Source organism: Neolamprologus multifasciatus, chromosome 8 (genome assembly GCF_963576455.1).
Source record: "Neolamprologus multifasciatus chromosome 8, fNeoMul1.2, whole genome shotgun sequence".
Classification (NCBI taxonomy): Eukaryota; Metazoa; Chordata; class Actinopteri; order Cichliformes; family Cichlidae; genus Neolamprologus; species Neolamprologus multifasciatus.
In genome coordinates, this window is record NC_140446.1 from 13,872,772 (window position 1) to 13,887,965 (window position 15,194).

The window sequence follows — 15,194 nt, forward strand, 5'->3', positions numbered from 1 at the left end:
GATCAATATACTACAGGTAAATGCTGTCACGAGTATTTCTGCTCCAGAGCAACGAAAACCTTTCCCATTTGGAAGAGAAAATAGTTAAACCTTCATAAATTAATCTTGCTTTTACTGCATCCTTTATTATTGTTGTTGTTGTTGTTATTATTATTATTTGCAAACAACTAGTCGTTTTTCTCCTTTCAGAAAACAAGTGTGCCAAGTGTGCAGGTAGGAGGGACGCAGTGCTGTGACGCAGTTACGCAGTCGCGACAAGTCAAACTGTACTTTCTCTTTCTTTCACAAGGAAGAAGGGACAGAAACTCAGAAGGAGACACTTTGGAAAACGAAAATAAGTCAGGTAACTTTAGTGCTACAGCAAAGTTCGCGTAACACAGTACAATTCAGCTTAACTTCACTCCTGTGTATCAATCTCTTTAGGTATACTTAAAGAAAATGAAAAGTTTATTTATGTATTTTAGCTAAGTCGCTTTTCTGCTAAATGCTAACCAGACATGAAGCTAACAAATCAAGTTGAATGCCTCAATGTGACAAAGTGTTAATAAAAGCAGTCTAAATTTAGCTAGCTGTCCGTTTTCAAACCGTTGAGGTGGGACTGAAGAAGATTAAGGAAGTGAGGCAAACTTGTCTCAAAATAACGCCAATGTGTGGTTAGTTTACACCTAATGTACGGAAAGCAGTAGGTTAAGTAAACCATAACGTTATGTTCGATTTGTGTGCTAGAAGAAGATGGCTGGATACGCCGGTGAACCCTCTGAACTTGGAGAGGGTGGGGGAGATGGGCCGGTGACAGACGAAACAGACGCCAAGCCTGACCGCAAAGGGAGATTTCTGCTATTTGGGAGGTGACTTCCTTTTTATTGTTTCTAAACATGAAAACCAGTAAACCTTCGAGGGGAAAAAGGTCATAAGTTTGGGCCCTAAAAATAAACTCAGTATAACTCAAATAATTTACGTACTGTAATAATATAGGTATTAAGCTGTGGGTTTTGCTTTCATTATTATTCCCTCACTCATTTACAAGGTGTGTGTTCATTTACTGTGGTTGTATCAAGATAAGGTACATGTTAGGTACACCATACTAGTACTGGATTGGACCTTTTTTTTCCCTTCAGAAGTGCTTTAATTATGGAAAGGTGCTTGAAACTCCCTCAGAGATTTTGGTCCATATTGACATGACAGCATCACACAGCTGTGTAGGAGATTTGTTGGATGTACATCCATAGTGGGATTCTCACTCTCTGCCGCATCCCAAAGGTGGACTGAGATCTTGGGGATCATCTCAAGTTCAAGAAACCAGTTTGAAATTATCTGGATTTGTGACACAGCACGTAATTGTGCTGCAAGAAGCCATCAGGCGGTTATTATACTGCAAGCATAAAGGGGTGGTTAACATCCCTCAGATAGACTGTAGTGTTGAAGAAATGTTAAGCTGGTGAGCCAGTGTGAAGGTGAGAGATGCTCTTCTACTTAAATTGATTGTTACGAATGTTATCAGCTTGACGGAGTCTGGCTGACCTCATCTAACCTCGCTGGATAGTTTCTCTTTTTTTGGACCTTCCTCCCTAAACCCCAGAGACCGTCGTGTGACAAGATCTCAGTAGATCAGTAGTTGAAATACTCGGACCGTCCTATGTCTGTTTTAATTTGCTTATATTTTTCTGGTGATATTGTCACCTGTTAGGATTTGTTTGTGTTGGATGTGCAAACTTTCTTTGTTTTTTTCATGGTTCTTCCACATCTGTATATGCCCCACAGATCTTACAGTACACGCATCATAACACATAAACATAGCAAGCAAGCTCGCACTTTGCATAAAATTCAAATGAAGGTTTTTACAGAATAGAATAACAAAAGTTTTAACAAAACTTTATTTCTGACTGCTTCAGTATTCCTGTAGATACTATTATAGTTGGTTTGCAAGTAATTTGTGGCTTGTCTTTTTATTTCAATGGTAGTCTTCTGTTGAAATTTGCTTTATTATTCTCTAATTTAGAAAAGAAATAAAACCCAAAGTGCATTGATTTAAATTACTCAGACATGTATTTGCTCATTTTCTCAAGTAAAACTATTGTGGTGATAAACCACTTCCACATAGGATTTATGTCCACAACCACACAGTTATTTTTGGACCACACACAACCGAGCACTCTCAGTAAGATCCTGGATTCAGTATCTGAAGGTGACTGTGGTTTCACAGCTAATCAAAACCTAAAAAAGTAGACTGCAAAAATACCCTTGATTTTACACAGCGACCTGGTTTTGAATAGCCCAATTAAGGCAATGGGTCACAGAACATGAAATCAATCTTAAGTCTAATTCAGAGACAGGGCTCAGTCCTCAAGTGGCTTCTCAAAATTAGACCATAGCTGAGGCCAAAATCATTCAAAATGTGCATTCATTATATTATGGAGTGTGGGCCTTTTAACAGTATGCAAATGTGTTTTGTAAACTGATCACTGACACAAAGAGCTGTTTATTCCAGTCTCACTCACAAGGTGGCACTCTGGACCTTTTTAATGGAGAAGTATAAAGTACAGCAGCTGTGTTTTCCCTCAGACACTGGTAATCAAGCAAAAAGGCTCTGCGCTCCGTCTGGAATTTAGATTCTTACCCAAAAATATCAAGATAGCAAGCAATAGAAGATGTAAAAAATACTATATTAAGGAATTATTAATGAAATTCACATTCATTTATTAATCATTTGTGGTGTGCTTTGGTGTTCATCAAAGGAATATCTTCTTGGAAAGGAATATTTTCTTTATTTACTTCTTTATTTAGTTGCCTTTTTGTCACAAGTGTAGATAACAAGTATGAAAATCCATACAGGTGGATTCTGTACCTGTCAGCAGAGGAGCTACTTGTTGCCCTGTCTGACCTCAGCAGGGAGAGCGAGGCACAGGGGCCATGTGTGAATAGGCCTTTAGAAAGCACTGGTGTGATGGTGAGGTTGCTGACTCAGGGGCCTCACAGTGCGCCGCCCCAGTCAGGTCTCCATCCAGAACAGAGAGCATGTCAGTATCCTAGCACAGAACCAAAAATTACGCTTCCAGGTTTGGAGAAACTTGTTTTTTGTGAGGGAACAAAAGACACAAGACGAAAGCAACGCATTTCAGATGCAGAGTGGCGTAGCGCTTAATGACGAACCAAGGTAAGACAGACGCAACGGCCTCCTATTCCGCTCGACTGTCTTCCTGCTGTACCTGCAGTGCCCAGGGTCTCAGCTCTTTGCACAGCCTCGTGCAGTTGTTTGGTACAGTTGGCACAATTTGGAAGTGGGAGGGGGCTAGAAAAAGTTCTGGATCACATGTTTTTTTTGTTGTTTTTTTCTAATATGGCTGGGCAGCCTGTGAGTGAGCATGCAAGACTGTTGGTACACATTGCTGTGCATTGTTCCCATGCTTGAGTAAGCTGTTGACTAGGCTCTTCTGGAAAAAGCCTTGATTTTGTGAGTCCCTAATGGGTCACTGTTGGCTAAGCTATCTGGATGGATCTTGTAAAGAATGGAAATATGACAGGTGTGTGAGAATTACCACTCGTGGAGGATTTCTTCTTGCTCAGTATAGATTGCTGTTTTTATGATTTTTTTTTTCCAATTATCTGCGCTAAGCAAAAATGTTCTAGTTTCTCCTTAAATCTTCCTTTGGATTTCTGCAACCAACTTTGGCCGTGACTTTAATGCCTTATTTGGAAATGTATGTACCCTTTGGTTTCTAAGTAAGTGGTTCGTGTTGTTTTCAGTTTAATGTGTGTTACTTGTGTTGAAAATTTTACTTAAGGATCATTCATTTATAGTATTTTTTTGTATTTAAATAGACATCTCAGCTGCAGGAAATTTTAACTGAGAGAAATTCTGTTTTAGCCGTGCAATATAATATAACAGTTTTTTTTTTATTGTCATTGTATAAAAGCAGGAAGAATAAGGATGGCCAGATGCGGGAGCAGGACTACTCTTCTGAAAGCCATTACAGAATTGTTTCACCAACATTCCAGTATAAGATGAGCCACCGGCGAGTAGGAAAGTGCATCATCATCAATAACAAAAACTTTGATGAAAAGACGGGTATAGCAAACCTTACTCAAACGTATAAATTCAGTTTGGCTCAGTGTTATTGCATATTGAGTTTGTAATGTAAGCGTTCTTTTTTGACAGGGATGAATGTACGCAATGGCACGGATCGAGACGCAGGCGAGCTTTACAAGTGCTTCAAGAACCTGGGCTTTGATGTCATTCTTTACAACGATCAGACATGTGAGAAGATGGAGCGTCTTCTCCAAGAGGGTAAGTCATGTCATGTAGATAACGAGACTTTTTTGTTTTACATTTTTCTTTTTGTTGTGATGGTGTTTCATATTTAATATTTAGATCCAAATGTAGGCACATATTTTCTTTTGTAAGCCACTGTAGTTGACGGAAGGGTTAGCAGCGCAAAGTGTATTATTTCTGATATGCATATAGTTACATACTAGTAATCTGGTGCCTTCTAATGTGTAAAACATGGTCATATACACCCTCTTTGATCTTTTGTGGGCCCGACCAGTAAAACTTCCTTCTCTGTCATTGTACAGATATTTAACTACACATTTAGTCAATTAAATATTTTTATATTAGAAAAATGAGCACAAGTTCAACATTGCGTCTGTTTTTCAACATGATAAAGAAATGCTGCTTTAGTAGATGAAAGAAATGTGTCAGTATGAGTCTTAAATTGTAAGAAGCAAATATGTAAAATTACAGAAATCTATTATTTACTTACTTAAGTGAAATATGAATGGTGATAGGGAGATCTCTATCAGTAGGCAAACCTGTAAAAAGTACAAAACTTGTGCTCTCCTTCAAATTTTTCAAAGCCATCCAGTAGAGCTGTTCAGTATAATGATATATATCGGCTGACGATATGAAAATGTCTATTGTTTCATTTTACGCTATTGTTTGTTTTGTGGTGTCGCAAAATAAACCGTTTACGGCAATATTTTTTCATTGTTTTTATGGTCACTGTAGTGGCTTTATTAATTTCTTAAAGTTCTCACTTTCTCTTATATTTAAAATAACCACACTACGGACAGACAAGCCACTATTTTTACGCGTTGTCGTTAGCAACGTGTGGCGCCACAGTCCTTTGTTTATTTTCCACATAAACCTTTCACAATAAAGCTGAAGATCCTGTTGAGATTTTTCAAAATAAACTGAAATGATGACAAACTAAAGGACCTGTCAAAACAAAGTGAGGAACTTATTTTTAAACGAGGGGCCACCTCTGTAGCATGGACATGGTTTGGTTGTGAAAAGTCTGACACGGACCAGAAAATTGTACTATGCAAATTATACAGGAAACCAGTCCCCACCTCACACTCAAACACGGCTCTTCTACCACCTATGCAAGAATCATGTGAAAGAGTACGGAGAAAGTTTATGTCAGGTGCTCAAAATAAACCTTGGACTTAAACGTTAAAACAGGCTTTTCCCAGCAGCACGCCGTTTAATAAATACTCATAAAGAAAATGCCTAAAAATGTATAGTTTCATGCATCGGTCAAAACACTCGACTCCAGTTACACGACACCCAGCTGAAAACACTTCACGTAAGCTGAGTTGCCTGAGATTCACATAATTTACAGAAAATGTAAAATTTTTCTGATATATATCGTCGTCAGGACGATAAATGTCTTATATTGGGATATGAGATTTTTGGTCATATTGCACAGTCCTACCATCCAGTGGCCTGGATTAAAGTCTTCCTTGGCCTGATTCTGCCTTATGTTAGACATCCCTGTTGTAAAATGACCAAGATGTGCAAGTTTAAATTAATAATTCTTGTTTCTTAACAACCACCACTGGTATAAAAGTAACACATCCTACTACTTAAATTTAGCCAAATGTGTCTCTAATCAAAGTAACTGGAAGTCCAGTAATCAGGTTTTATGATCATAAGATTATATGAACCTGTCATGTCAGTGATGCTGATAAATTTCTTCTTATAACAAAGGGCTCACTGGCATATTAAATATTTTGATGGGCTGCATTATAAATCATTCTTTATCAGTTAAAAATATAATTTAGCTGAAATCTCAAATTCACGCTAAATAAACTTCACACGTAACTATTAGGGACTGACTTTACTCATTAATCTAGACAGGTTTAACAAGGCGTGAGTCGAGCTAGGAGTTCAGTGTTTGTTTGTTTGTGTGTGTGGTTCAGCCTCGGAAGAAGACCACAGTGACAGCTCGTGTTTTGCCTGCATCCTGCTGAGCCACGGCGAGGAAGGCATGATCTACGGCACAGACGGAGCCATGCCCATCAAAACGATGACCTCGCTGTTCAGGGGGGACAAGTGCAAAAGCTTAGTGGGAAAGCCAAAACTCTTCTTCATCCAGGTGTGCATGGTTCATACTTGATTGTGTGACTAAAGTCTTTTATTGTAACAATAGCAGTGTTAAGTTACAGATTTGTGTGAACTTCTCTTTGCTACTTTTCACCCAAATGGGCAGTTTGAACAGTTCTTTGCTGTGGAAATAGGTGAATTTGGCTTATCTCAGCTTTTAAAAACAGTTAATTTTGAATTGCTTCACCAGGTCATCGATGAGAAAGCTACTCAGGATCACAATGAAATGTCATTTCATTTACTTCACCAGGCTTGTAGGGGTTCAGAATTTGATGATGGTATACAGACAGATTCAGGTCCACCAAATGATGCCCTGGAGACAGATGCAAATCCAAGACATAAGATCCCCGTAGAGGCTGATTTCCTCTTTGCCTACTCCACTGTGCCAGGTAAACCTGAAATCCCAGTTTAAACAACATATTTTTCCTTACAGTAACATACCATTGGTATATATAAGTGGAGAAGCATTTCCTGAAGAGTCTAGTTTGACTGATTTCTAGTTTCATTGCTCACTAATGATGCTTATTTTCCAGGATATTACTCATGGAGGAATCCTGGGCGTGGCTCCTGGTTTGTACAGGCGCTCTGCAACGTCCTGAACGAGTTTGGAAAACAGCTGGAGATAATGCAGATCCTGACACGGGTCAATTACATGGTGGCCACCAGCTTTGAGTCCTGGTCTGAAGACCCCCGCTTCAGTGAGAAGAAGCAGATTCCCTGTGTGGTCTCTATGCTGACAAAAGAACTGTATTTCAACTGACTGCCGATCCACCTGACTGTACTGTAATGGTGCCACAGACTGACCGACTGACTAACTAGACTGACTAGACTAGACTGTTTCAGGTACTGATTAAGCAGTCAAAGCATTCAGGGATGATTCAGGCCTCGCAGGACGCTTCATATTTCATGCACATATGACATTTTGCATGTGGACTTGGGGCCGAAAAGCACTACATGAGAAACAAAAACATTACAGTGGCACACGGCGTTCATGTGTTGATAGTGAAACTTCTTCCTCTTCTTCACATTCTTCCACTTCTTCAGAATAATGGTGTCACATTTGATCTGATCTTCGTTGACAGGCGTTGTGAAATATCCATGTTATTCTACCAGCCCAGAAAATTTGCTGCCAGGTTTTGTGGGTTTATAGAATCGTCTATACGTCACACCATTTTCCAGCATTTGCAGTAGATGTTTGAAGGGACTGAACCCTATGAACACAGGCAAGCAAGGATGGGCAAAAGTTGGCTTTTGGTATTCTACGACTCTCAGTGGAAAAACATCTTGTCATTTTGACTGATCTAATATGATTTGAAAAACTAAATTAAGCCCCTTTTAAGATTCATTAGGCAGTTTATAGAAATCTTCAGTAGGAAACTGAAATGAGTGATTACTAGAACTTTGATTGCTGTAGGAGTGTTGAGGGACCTGCCTTCATTACAGACCCTGTGCAATGAATTGTTAAAGAGAAAAATGCCTTTTAAAATGACTTAGATCATTTTCAGCTACCTGTATTTTAAAGTTTCTACTGTCAATTGTCAGAAAAAGAGACAAAAGAAAAGACAGATCAGAAACATGTCAACCCTCTTGCCAAAGGCTTCTTGTCTCAGCCTTCCTAGCAAGTTTTAGTTTGTAGCAGAAAGCTGGTATCCTCAGGTTCTTTAATGTCCATGAAGTGGGTAAATGTCATGTTAATTTCATATCCATAGTGGTTAGGAAGATGTGATTGTTTGCTGTGTAATGATTAGTTCAGTGAGGTTTTGGGTCAAGTGCATAGCATAGAGTCCGCCCTATTAAAAACAAGGACCATTTTACCACTGTTCTCAATGTAATGTTGAAGGCTTCACTTCTTTAAACTCAAATAAGTTAATCTATGCACCATTATGCAGTCAAAAAACTGTAATGGATTCTGCTTGTTATCTTTAGAGTTCTTCTTCAATATTTTTACTAAATAATGAAATAAATGCTGTATGATTATAACACTAGATAGACAAAAGAATGTCCAAAGCTGTGTTGTAAATTTGTTAAATATCATAGTCTTAACTTGAACTGGGGCCTTAAGCACAAATGCCAAATCATTTTACTGAATACATTTATGTTCTCTGCTTATACACTACACAGTAGTAAACTATCAGTCTCATACCAAATCTCTTTTATTCTTTTTTTTTTAAACTGTCGCTATGCTTTCCTTATGCAATTAGGGCATATAACCACCACAAGAGCTCATGACCAAGACACCAAAGACCCTAAACTCCCCCAGTTAGGGTATTAACTTGTCCCAGACCTGAAGTGGGCACTGTACCATTAAAAAGCATGGCCTCTGACTTAGAGGGGCTGATTCTCATTCCCATCACTTCACACTTGAGGGATCGAGTGTGAAGTGATGGGTCGCTCTACGGGTCGCTCTGCATTCCTGCCCTTAAAGATAGGTGGAGTAGAGCCACTACCTCTTCATATAGCAAGGAACCAGTTGCCCGGGGCAAACCCAGGACTCTGGGGAGATTACATCTCTTGGCTGGTTTGGGAACGACTTCGTGTCTGCCAGATGAGCTGGAAGAGGTGGTGAGATGAGGGAAGCCTGGGTTTTCTGCTTAGAGTGCTACCCCTGAAATCTGAACTCTGATAGGCGGCAGAGAATGGCTGGATGGTACAGACAAATTTCTAAACAATTTAATGAATTAATTAATTTGTTACAACTTAAACAAAGTTTGTTTCTGCAGATAATGTGTTATTGAGTGTTTTTAATTACAAAGGCAGCTATTACTGACATTCTGAACATACACACTCCACATGTCCACAATCTCGCTTTTTCTAAAAGGTTTTCACCATAATTCATATAACTGCATGTCTCAGTACCTTAGAGGGGGAAGTTCAGCAGTTGGTTTCATTTTTTTTTAGCTCTTTATGCTTTTTTAATTAAAGAAATATATATTATTATTATTTTTTTTTTAATCAGGATGGTATTCCCCATCCATGTCCATTGTACCCACAAGTGTTAAATCTTCTCAACACATGGATCTGTGATGAGCGATGTAGTGCCTAACCTGTGCCAAAAGGAGTTTTTGCTCCACTTATTTTGGAATGGAGTTGAAAAAGGGGGAAAATGTGTTTAGGGGTAAAATTTTAAATGCTTTCAAGTTTTAAATGCTGTTGTCCTCAGAAAAGATTTGGGAAAATGAATGACTGAATTCATGATTTATTTCTTTTTTATTTGGGGCAATACATTATTTAAACAACTTCAAAATAAAGAAATGCTCATGTAAACAGTTCATTGTCTTAAACTTACACACTTTATAATGTAGTGAAGTCTGTATCATTTGTCTTGCACATTTGTAAACAGACCCCATTGAAAACATTGTTTTTTGGTAGCATGGTGCTTACATACATACAAACAAATTAAGTCACTGGGTATTTTTAAATGTTTCCATGTGTTTCACTCAGTGCTCACTTAAAATTTGGGAGTTGTACTTGTATGGGTAAAAACATTCCAGGATCAGAATGGATATTAAAGCCTTTTAAAACATTTCTCTCATTGTCATCTTAAAAACATAAATGTTTTTTTTAGATCGTGAATGTCAAACCATAAGACCTGCAGACCAGCAGTGCCCTAGCAAAGTGTCTAATCTGGCTCACTGGTTTATAAGCTGTGAAAAGCACAGAGAAGGAGGGGCTCATTTTTGGACCTTTTGTATTTCCCCCTAGGAAGCAGTGACTTATGTTGTGATAATAGTTGTTCACTTTGCTTATTTCAACCAAGCCAAAGATCTGAATCATCTTACTGATAACATCATGCCCATGGCGTCCTATAATGAGATTTTTACCGTAAGTCAATCTATGCTGGCACATCTCTTTGAATTATGAAAACAGTTCTTTGTAATGGTTAAAAAGCGGATGAACTACTGATATCATATTTTCCGAAAAACACACAATGGAACACAATGAGTCATGGATTGGCCTCCCCAGAGCCTGGATGTGAAAGTCATTGAACCAGTGTGGGATCATCTTAATAGAGAATGGAAAAAAAGACCTCTGAACGTCCTTCAGGAAACCTGGATAATGATTCCTTAAGAGTAGCTAAAGAAATAATGAGAGCATAAGAAAGCTTGCTTAAGAAAGTTGAGGCTTTATTGAAAAATCAAGTTGTTTCAAATATTGACTTTCAAGCTTATTAGAGTTGAACAAACTTTCACTTTTCCTTTGCCTACTTAATTTTACCATGTATGTTTGCATGTTTTTTTTTAATTGTTGCACTAATTGTTTAATTGTTGTTTCAATAATCCTATTACATCACATACTGGATATACATACCAAAGCTTATTTAACTCTAAAGATATGTAAGCTCTGGTATGCATACACGTGAATGATGGTAAACAACATGCGCAGTAAATCTAAAACAGAAATGCTTTAAAAATTACTTCATACTAACATAGACCTGCTTGTAATCAGGGCTGCGGTGCTGTGTCAACAAAGTAAACGACTCACAGTCCGGTACTAGTCCATGGCCCGGGGGTTGGGGACAGGAAAGGACAGAGCAGGCTGTACCTGCTGCGGAGGCTCAGGTCGTTTGGAGTGAACGGCCCACTCCTAAAGACCTTCTATGACTCTGTGGTGGCCTCTGACATTTTTTACAGTGTGGTCTGCTGGGGCGGCAGCATTTCTGCTGGAGAACATCTCCCACCCCGTTCAGGAGACTGACAGCACTGAGCAGCTTCTTCAGTGGCAGGCTGCAGCACCCACGATGTGGGACGGAGAGATTTCGCAGGCCTTTCCTCCCCACTGCTGTCAGACTCTACAACACGGTCTCTGCAGAGGCCCACAGATATGCAGACAGACACACCCACACACACACACATCCCATACACATTTGTAACTGCCTCCCTATCTCCTTGATGTGCAATGGCACATGTTTATCTTATTCTATTCTATTGTTTTTTCTCTTCTTTCTCTTAATTTTTCACTGTTCTTGTACTTTCTGCCGTGACCAAAAATTTCCCACGTGTGGGACTAATAAAGGTTTATCTTATCTTTTCTTATTTCTGGGTAAACTCATAGCTTGCAACGTCTTTTCAGTGACAGGATCGTAGGATCTGATGAACAACAATAGACTGATGTAAGACTTAGAAGCTGTTTAATCTTGAAGTCATCCATCTCAGTCAGGTCTGGATCAGTGTCTGAGAAATTCCAATTTCACACAAAAGAAAGAGATTAAAGAAGTGATAAAAAGCTAAAGAGGTGTTTTTAATATCTGTCAATCAAAATTCTAACCAGAGGTTTCTGCTTTGAGGTTTAATCTAAACACTGGATCTTGTTAGTCAACTAAGAATCGATTTGTCATTCCACTGCACCAGGAAATGTTCCATTTGTTTTCAGTAAGGAAAAACAGGCTGTGCAGTAAATAAAGTGGCTCAAGGTACTGGTAAACGTCACAACTTGATTTTCAGGGTATTCTCCCCTCTTGGCATTTCCCCCCAAATATGTTTGGTATGTCTGGGCACTCTGCTCTGTTAAAATATTGTACTGTAGGTACCTATTGTGTCACATGTGACCTCACACAAAGAGGTTTTGAAGCAAGCTGTTACCTCAGAAAATGTGACTGTTTCTAGATCCTGTTAAAGATATATCAAAGAACATATGATAATGCTATTTAATGCCAGTGAGAGAGATATGTATTGAAATTCAATGAGTGGCCCAAGCTGGGCTCATTATTTTATGTCTACCTGAATATTACTTTCCTCAGCAGTGATGTTGACCAGTTTCTAGCTCCTCTGTGGCCTCGGGCCATCTACAATTCACTTTGCATCATCCTGTCTCTTTTTTATTTGATCCTTTCCTGGTCTAGTCTTTATCTGAAGTTAAAGTGGCCAAGGATTTAACACCTGAGCAGATTACAATTTAAAGAACAAGTGTAGTGAAATGTCTTGGATAGAAGTCAAACTGTAGGCAGAGCTTTGTTTTCAGGCATGCCAGGCACCAAATTGGTTACAGTGATAAATGTTTGTGCAACAAAAGGAGGCCAGTTCAAAAGTTCATAACATAGTGTAACAGCAAAGAAAAGACACTAGAATAAGGATTTATTTAGTTGTTTATTTATTTTTGGTGTGAAGAAGAAAAACATTATTAAACAAAACATTGTTAAAATGTTTCACTTGCAAATATTTTTGTGCTGAAAACTAAACTGTCAATGTATTGATCAAATACCTAATCTAATATTTTTAAAATTATTTTTTAAGTGCACCTCTCCATGAATTGCACCATTTGCTTCCCCAGTTGACCGTAGGAGGTTAGCTAGCAGGGGTACCTCGCCTCTGGAAGGGTCTCCAAAGGCAATCTTGTCCTGTGTGAGGAGCCAAAAGCAAGAATGAGTCATAACAGCTCTATAAATACATAAACAACCCAGAAACCTTGCCATTAATAGGGACACCAGGTCCCTGCCCTGGAACAATACCTGGAAGAAGTGGCCTTTGGTGACTCTCTTGTAAGCCCATTACTTGCAGAGGGAGCTGCTGAGTCACTGAGTGCTTTTTAGATGAGATAACACTCAAAGTCAGAGGCCTTGGTAGGCTGATTCCTAACTATTAAAATTAGCTTTAAGGATATTGTGTATAGCTTGAGAAATTAATATAGACTGGTCCATCAAAATTTACAGCAAAGCTTCTTGGATCAGCTTCCTGTTTTGGCTGAGAGGGGTGGTTGGTGGTCTGACTGTTGTGTATGTATTCTTTGTTTATTTTTCCTAAAGAAGGGAGATTTGATAATGCTTTCCAACTTCGAGTAGATGAACTTTCCGAGCCTCTGTGGAAAGGTCTCTGGGAGGGAACTTGGAAGTTTGCCCGGCCAGGCTATGTGATCACTGTACAGCCTTTGTGAAAGCATTGCAAGTAATGATCCATGGTGGCTGTTAATCTCCTCCAGAGTTGTCCTTTGTCAAGAATTCTGTTCAGAAGTTGTTAGGTTGTTGTTTGGTATTTGGCATGATGATACAAATGGTTTGGATGAAAATTGCTGTTTTTCGATTATATATACAAAATCAAATTCTTCCTATTTTTTTTAAAACTATACTGACCAAGTTCAGGTGGGTTCAGCATATGGAAGCAGTCCACTAGTGCAGATGAACAGCAACAAAATGCAAATAAAATTATAAACTAATCCCAGATGTCAATCAGTATTTGTATTTTTACTGAGACCCAAACACTTAAAAGTTAAAGAGAACAATAGACATACTGTTATTTCCACCTGCATGGCTGCCAGTTACTGGGCAGCTATGCCTCTCTTTGCCACTGCAGGTGCTGCTGATGTTTCAAAAGCATTTTCTGAAATACACACAGGCAGAAAATATGAAGAAAATTAAAAGAAAGAGTTCAAGAACTCCAGGTAAAAGAAGTCCAAACACCATGAAATGAATCAAAGTCATTGAAAAGTCTTCTTGAAAAGTGGACGCGCACTACGTCAGCTGTGCCCTTCCCACCAACTTTGCTAATACAGAAGTACAGTACTTACAGAAGTGCTACTTCAACCTCTCTAACCAGAGGCAGCACAACCACAAGGGCTCTTATTGCCCCCCCCCTCCCCCAACTGATGTAAATGCTTTCTTGTCAAAGAAGGGGAGGCTTGGGTTAATATATGTCACCTACTGCCTGTACTGTACTAGTGCCTTAAAAACTTTGAACACATGAAGTTTTCTGGCAAAGATGGTCAAAAAGACAGTTAAACTGTCAGAATTTCTGAAGAGTTATTCCATGCCCTACTAAACATGAAGCCCCTAGGAGCTCTATTAATACCAGCCTGACACTGGCCTTGATGCATGTGTGAGAGTACTTGTGACCCACATGCACATTTGAAGTAGTTTGTGAAGTTTTTGAAACATGGATGGTGCTTTGACGTTCATGGACAGTGCCTAATTATTTATATATCAAGTGCACACATGAGTGCCTGCTGCCAGAAAAAATTCAATTCATCCTGTTAATACTTGTTTAAAAATTCTTGCCATGACCTTCATGCCAGGTACAAATGGCTCAGCAGAGAGACACTCCGTACACCAAAAGCAGCTCTCTACAGTACTTAAAATGATGACAGGTTTTGGTCATTCTAACATCATAGCATGTACATCTGAAACCTGCCATTTTTGAATCAGTCTGTTCCATCTCTTCTTGGCATATTACTAATTAGAGGACATGGAAGAAGTGGCACAGCACTGCGGGGGGCACGCTTCCCCCTGAGAGCTACATCAGCTGTGATCATTGATTCACATGCATTGCAAGATCATTTCTGAAATAGATTTCCTAAAGCCACTATTAGCATTTCATTTCACAACATCTGATATTACCTCCTACACAAATCAGTGCACAAATCACTTCACATAGTTGCAGTCAGATAAATATAATAATAATTTAAATAAATATAAAAGTAATATATGAATAACAGAGTGTAAAAAAGTAATGGCAATATATTAAAACTAGTTGTGTTAGTATCAACCCGATACCAATCCTAGTGTTGGTAACGATACTATCAATAAGTGGATCGATCCACCCACTTCTGTTTTGCTGCATTTTTCTATCCTGTGTTGTTTTCTTAAGTTGCTCTGCATGTGTGTATGGTCAGAGGGGGGCCTATTTCACTGGAAAAGTGACAATTAAAGGCTTAATCAGTCTTAATCAATGTAACCTGTTAGGGCTACTATGCATTTTGCATCATGTTTAAGATAACTGGATTTAGTAGTGGAAAAAAGATTGTGGGTATTGGCAAAATAGAAAAAAAAAGACCACTTACATCTGAAATGCTGAGCTGAACATATATGAAAAATCAGCAGCTC

General features: G+C 38.8%; 1 protein-coding gene across 6 annotated transcripts; it reads left to right on the top strand.

Moving 5' to 3' along the window:
• The first annotated feature begins 214 nt into the window (after nucleotides 1-214).
• On the top strand, nucleotides 215-10,262 carry casp7 (caspase 7, apoptosis-related cysteine peptidase). Of its 6 annotated transcripts, none has more exons than XR_014875689.1 (8): nucleotides 215-343; nucleotides 727-848; nucleotides 3,915-4,066; nucleotides 4,157-4,285; nucleotides 6,202-6,377; nucleotides 6,576-6,774; nucleotides 6,919-7,269; nucleotides 7,305-10,262. XR_014875689.1 is itself a non-coding variant. In XM_085170135.1 (7 exons), the coding sequence occupies exons 2-7, from the start codon at nucleotides 733-735 to the stop codon at nucleotides 7,143-7,145; spliced, it is 999 nt and encodes a 332-aa protein (XP_085026261.1). In that variant the 5' UTR covers nucleotides 215-343; nucleotides 727-732; the 3' UTR covers nucleotides 7,146-10,262. The 6 variants fall into 6 exon arrangements, 1 of the variants encoding a protein (XP_085026261.1); XR_014875691.1 differs by having other exon boundaries at nucleotides 3,918-4,066; XR_014875692.1 differs by having other exon boundaries at nucleotides 216-343; nucleotides 6,636-6,774.
• The last annotated feature ends 4,932 nt before the right edge of the window (nucleotides 10,263-15,194 follow it).